Source organism: Apis dorsata, unplaced genomic scaffold (assembly GCF_000469605.1).
Source record: "Apis dorsata unplaced genomic scaffold, Apis dorsata 1.3 scaffold_123, whole genome shotgun sequence".
NCBI classification, from domain to species: domain Eukaryota; kingdom Metazoa; phylum Arthropoda; class Insecta; order Hymenoptera; family Apidae; genus Apis; species Apis dorsata.
The window spans coordinates 71,027-76,689 of NW_006263416.1; the positions used below are offsets into that span (position 1 = coordinate 71,027).

General features: G+C 37.1%; 1 protein-coding gene across 1 annotated transcript in view; it reads right to left on the reverse strand.

The window, feature by feature from the left end:
• Window positions 1-2,747, reverse strand: part of LOC116185196 — a 5,086-nt gene extending 2,339 nt beyond the window's left edge. Inside the window, exon 1 of the mRNA XM_031509071.1 lies at window positions 2,208-2,747. Within this exon, the coding sequence (XP_031364931.1) occupies window positions 2,208-2,506 (299 nt within the window). The 5' untranslated portion in view covers window positions 2,507-2,747. The remainder of the gene's footprint in view (window positions 1-2,207) is intronic.
• Window positions 2,748-5,663: the final 2,916 nt, after the last annotated feature.

Here is a 5,663-nt window from a genome sequence, read left to right on the forward strand (position 1 = left end):
CGAACCGCGCGCGATGCGTTCCCCGAGAAATCGTGGCGGGGATTATTACACGCGCGAATAACGTGCAGGCACGTAGGCACGCGTGTCACGCGCGTGATTAAGATTTTCTCATTACACAGACGTAACGCGGCGTATCCAGCATCCTCTTTACCTATTAAGTCGTAAGGGGACAGTTTTTCCAGGACGGGGACAAAGGGAGGCCGGGGGCTTTTCCGCGAAACGCGCGCGTGCAATTATTCGCGGATTTCACACCGGACGAAAATATTCGACCGGTGAAAGCTGGCTGGACGGCGACGGGACTACTTTGGAACGAGTTCTTGCGCGCTTGCTGATTTTTTCCTCGGTTTCTTTCCTCTTGTTTCGCGGAGAAAGAGAGAGAGAGAGAGAGAGAGAGAGAGAGTGAGAGAGATGTCGAGGGGAGAGCGATCGGCGCACGGTGGGTTTGGAATTGTCGCTTTGACTGGTTCTTTTTTTCTCCCCTCTTTTTCTTTCTTTTTTCTTTTCTTCTTTTTTCTTTTTTTTTTTTAAGGAGAGAACGTGAAGTTGTTTTTAATTCCTTGATAGGTGTTATGGGACTGGAGGTTTGTGGAAATGAAAGTGGAGGGGGGAAGTTAATTCTAATTCTGTTTTAGTCCGATTATATTGTATATGTGTTGCGCAAGTCGAAAATATAAAAGGAAATTCAAGTTTGTATTTATTACCTGTTATACATGTTACGTTGATTTATATTTATTTCGATTCATGGGAGAATTTTTGCAAACATTATTAACGTTATTTTTGATTCGAGTTAGTTGTCGTATATCAATTTTTGATAATCCATTCTTTTCTGCCAAATGATTATAACTTTGTGCTGGAAATATGAATATATGTTAGAAAATACGATAAGATAGTTATTGAAATCGTTGTTAATTAAAAGAAAAGATAAAAAAGTTTGTATATGTATATACGAAAATATATGATAATACTTTACACCAATGTTACAATTAAAAAGACATTTATTTTGCGAACAATTTTTGTTCCATTAGAAAAATACGTACGAATTTTTAAACATCCTTAAATACAATTTTACAGATTCACAAGATCGTAAGAGACATGAATTCTTTCCATGAATCATCCAGGATGTTTATCCAAACTGGAAAAAAAAAAGAATTATCAATGGATCACAAATTATCATGCTCAAACATTAATTAACCATGACTCACATTATCGAACAGACAGCGCCTCTTATATCGGCTGATGCATAGCTGAGAATGATTCGAAACAAGCGTATTCCCAATGATGTGTTACGAAATAGCGCCCTTTACCTGACCATTCAGTGGAAGGACATGCGAATGAGCTTTACAGCTGTCGAACTTGGTCGATTCACAGTGAAGAATTTTTCCACAGGTGAGTTATGGATTATTGAACTGTGGAGAAACTTTCCGTGATGTCGAAAATGTAAGTAAGACTGAAGATATATTGCACAGTGAATAGGAAACTTGACTTTCTTTCGAGGAAACAAAGAACTTGGTGGTGAAATTGAGATTTCGTGTAGGATCACTTCGTGGGTTTTCAAATTGCAAATATAGAATCTTTTTTCCTTTGTAAATGATGTTGCATATATTATAATATAACGCTTTAATATATTACGCTTTATAGAAAATTATGTAATACGTTTGAGATGATCTATTACCGTACCAAATTTTTATATTTTATTCAAATAATAAAATCGAGAATCGCGTAAAAAGAAAAATCATCTCGATATGTTTAATCCACTTTATAAAAATTGCAAAAGAAATAAATATATTCTATATCGATCTATTATTCTCTAAAATAAATCTTTCCTTCCTAGAAACCTAACCTCCTTATCTCGCTCGCGCACAAACGCCTCGCAAGAAGGTGTTATTCCCACAATACAATTTCCCTTTCCCTTTCTCGCGCTCCAATTGCGAAACTGAACAAAGAACAAGATTCGGATTTCGGATCGACCCGAGGCCTGCTCGACCCGATCCGAATTGTCCATTCTCTTCCCTCCTAATTAAGAGGAAAAGGAGGACTAAAAACGACGAAACGTTGTCGATTACCACGAATCATATGTCGAAACCATCTTCTTCTCCCTCCTCCTCCTCCTCATCTCCTTCATTCCGCAACGTAACACGCACGTTTGAGAGATCACTCGTATATAATTCAGCTTACTTCAGCTTACCGACTGACTCATCGATACTTACCGGAACTTCTTGATACCAGCGCGCGCCGGTAAGCATGGAACGCATTCAGTCACGTCCTTGAACCTTGCCTTCGCTCGCGTAGAATGCACGCCGAAGTAATTGAACGAGCGCACCGATCGATCGTCGTCACCAAGAAGACGGATCGGCGTGCCTCGTTGCGCAAGAAGACGACGGTTTTCCAGGGTCCTGTACGACTCGAGGCGCCACTTGTCGTCGGTGTTGTTTCTTGCGCGTGAGATTTCGCTAAACGGGCTTCTTGATGAAGACGTAGCCTCTGGGATCGCTCGATGGAACGGCATGAAATTCTAATTATCGGGAGACGCGGTTTAATGATCGGTTGGTTGGCCCATCGAGATGGATGGTTGAACGTTCGAGGTGAACGTTTTTCGCCTTGCTCTCTCTCTCTCTCTCTTTCTCTTTCAACTGTGGGGCACGGTTGAAATTCTGTAAATAGGTTGATCTCGATGGAACGGTGAAGGTGCAAGTGAAGGAGGATTGTTGGGTGCTTGGAAAAATATACGAGGGAATGTGAATTCGTACACAGACAGTGGATGTGTAATGTCTTTCTTGTATTGAAATTAAGGATAAAAGTATTTTTATAAATATTTAGTACCATCCTTCCATCTCGTTGACTTTTTTATTGTCATCCTGTATGTAATATTGTATATATTGTTCATTATAAAGTTGTAATAGGATAACAATTAAATGATTAATTAATGTTAAAATATCAAGAAACCAAATTGAAATTATACTTTTATCACTACAAATCCTTACAATTTATAATGCAATTCTGAAAAAAAGAAACTACATATTCTCACCACTTCGTTACAACACATTAAAAACTATTACCCCCAAACAAAAAGCACATTTTCCCTTAGCATTATACTATTAACACGAGGCTTCAATTTCCTTCACTGATAATATAATGTCACGGTAAAATCGGCCACAAACGTACCGTAAAACGTAGAAACAGATGTCGAAACGAGCAAGGGGGGGAAAGCTAGGTGGACAGAAGAGGATGGAAGACTCGTCGCGTAATGGCTTAAACGCGGCTGTAATCACATTGTTTGCCGGTAATTGCGCATTAATAGATGAGAACTGGGTCTGAAACAGCTACAGGGCTACGACGATCCTGCCTTCACCTTGCGCAATCGAGCACCTCGTGGCCGGTCGAAATACATATCGGGACGCGATATGGTAATATTACTGGTAATTCGCTAATTCCACGCTTGTGAAGAATTCCCAATTCCATCGTTCGTTTCAGAGAACGTTTCTCGGGCTTATCCTCGCTCTGAGAGTCGTGTGTTGCGCATTTTTCGAATTATCTTGTACACGCGAGGCTGTGTACCGTTTGTCCTTAATCCAGGATGAGCGCAGAAAATATTTATTACATTTGTTAGCCGGGAAACGTGATCTGAAACAACTTGTATTCGGTTGAAACTGGTATTTGAAAGTTGCATCTTTGACATTATTTTATGCGCTTCTTATCGGTGCTCAGAATTCCCGTTTATTTTATTCTTTTATAATCTTGATTTTGACTAATGCGTGAATATTTTAATTCCTATGAATCCGAGAGATGAATTATGCATTGGTGAAGCTTGTTCGATTTTTTTTTTTTTTTACATATTTTGTGAATTGGAAGAAAATAATTGTGGGATTATATGTTGCGATATTAATTTAACATTCGAAATCAAATCGAGTTATAGAGGATAATAAGAAACTGAATCTGGATGGATTAAGTTATTTTCCTTTAAGAAGATTTAATTTTAATTTGTATCCCTTCGTTGACACTGTTGAATTAGTAAGCTGTTTAGATCGATTTAACTTATACTTCTTTATAAATGACAAATAAAATGATGAAATTTTCTAACAAATCAAAAATAGATATACCATGATCCCGTTTCTATTCAACTTTCCAACCACCTGTCGCGAGTCTTCAAAATTAATGATATCGTCGAGAGCCCTCTAAACTCAAAAGTCGAACAAACGTCTGGATAATTGAAAAGGCTAGCTTTTTATCGAGGTATAAATTCGATCTCCCGCTTCTATTTTTGGCAACCGTTTAACCTTCATCATTGGGTTAAACTGTTAACCGAGAAAGGATTGAAACGTGTTTGAGGTATTCTTATGGCGCGTGAAAGCTGTACGAATTAAAATCGAATCACTTGTCATGATCGAACGATTCGATCCAAAACGATTGACGATCGATGCTGTCATTAGCTTCGATTTCTTCTAATCCAACCTTGTAGAATGATTACTGACAGCTGGTTGATTTTTAAATCATTGATACAAAACAACGTTAACGATACGTTATATATCGTAAAAAGCAATCGTGAAAAGAAAAAAAAAGAAAAAAAAGGAAAAAGAAAGAATAGTCTTCTTAAGTTCTTTTTTTTTTAACGAGCAAAAAACAAATGTCATAGGTTGTATACGTGATTGCAACTTGCAAATAAGCCCATCCGATTTGTACTCGATGTTCATTGTTTTTACATGCTCTGAACTTGTCACCCATATTGAATATGCAACGATCGTGTGGATTTATTAATCGTAGCAAGGACTGTAATTGCGCAAAAAGTCAAAGATTTATTACTAAAATTAAAGCCATAATAAAATAGTTAAAGTAGTAATTTATCTAGAATTATTATTTTGCTTGTATTCTAAAAAAGGAAAAATCTCGTAAAACCTCTTTCAAGATTTATTTGATGATGTATCTTTTTGAAATAATACAGACTTATAAAAGTCTTAAAGACGCTTTAACGCAACAATAATTTTAATTTGTGGATATCTTAATTATTTCTATTATTTAAAAAAAACTCTTAAACAAATAAATTTAAAAATTGACAATTAAAAAATACTAAATAAGAAATTCAAAATTTTATATAATTTTTCTAAATTGGATCAAGTTAATATAATATCTTGATTTATATCATTTGAAGGAATTAATACGTTAATTTTTTTCTCCTCCTTTAATGTTATTTCGCAACGAATAAAAGAACACAATTTTTTTTATCGATGGCAGAACAAGCACAAGTTTCATAATATCCAATTCCTCTTGAAAAATCTCTTTCTTCTTCTGCTCTAAAACCTGAAGGCTTTATCCCCATATCTTTCCTCTCCGTTCACCCTCGAGAGACCGACTCCCACGCGGCATCCTCATTTCCTGAACATCACGTTCGCGCATCGCTCTTAAATTCCCTCACCTCCTACACAGAGTCGATCAGCGTTGGTCATCTCTGATCTCTGAACAACCTCGCGTCAGCTCGCGGTTTCCCAGACCGAATGCCTCGCGTTATTTTCAGCACCGAGAATACAAAATACTTTCCCCTATGAACTAATCGATTAAGAATCGGCACAATCGGACGATTATTTACAGCAATGATGCATCTATAAATCGATCTTTTTCTTTTTTTTTTTTTTCCATCCATCGTTGATCGCTGATTATGAAGATTCATCGAG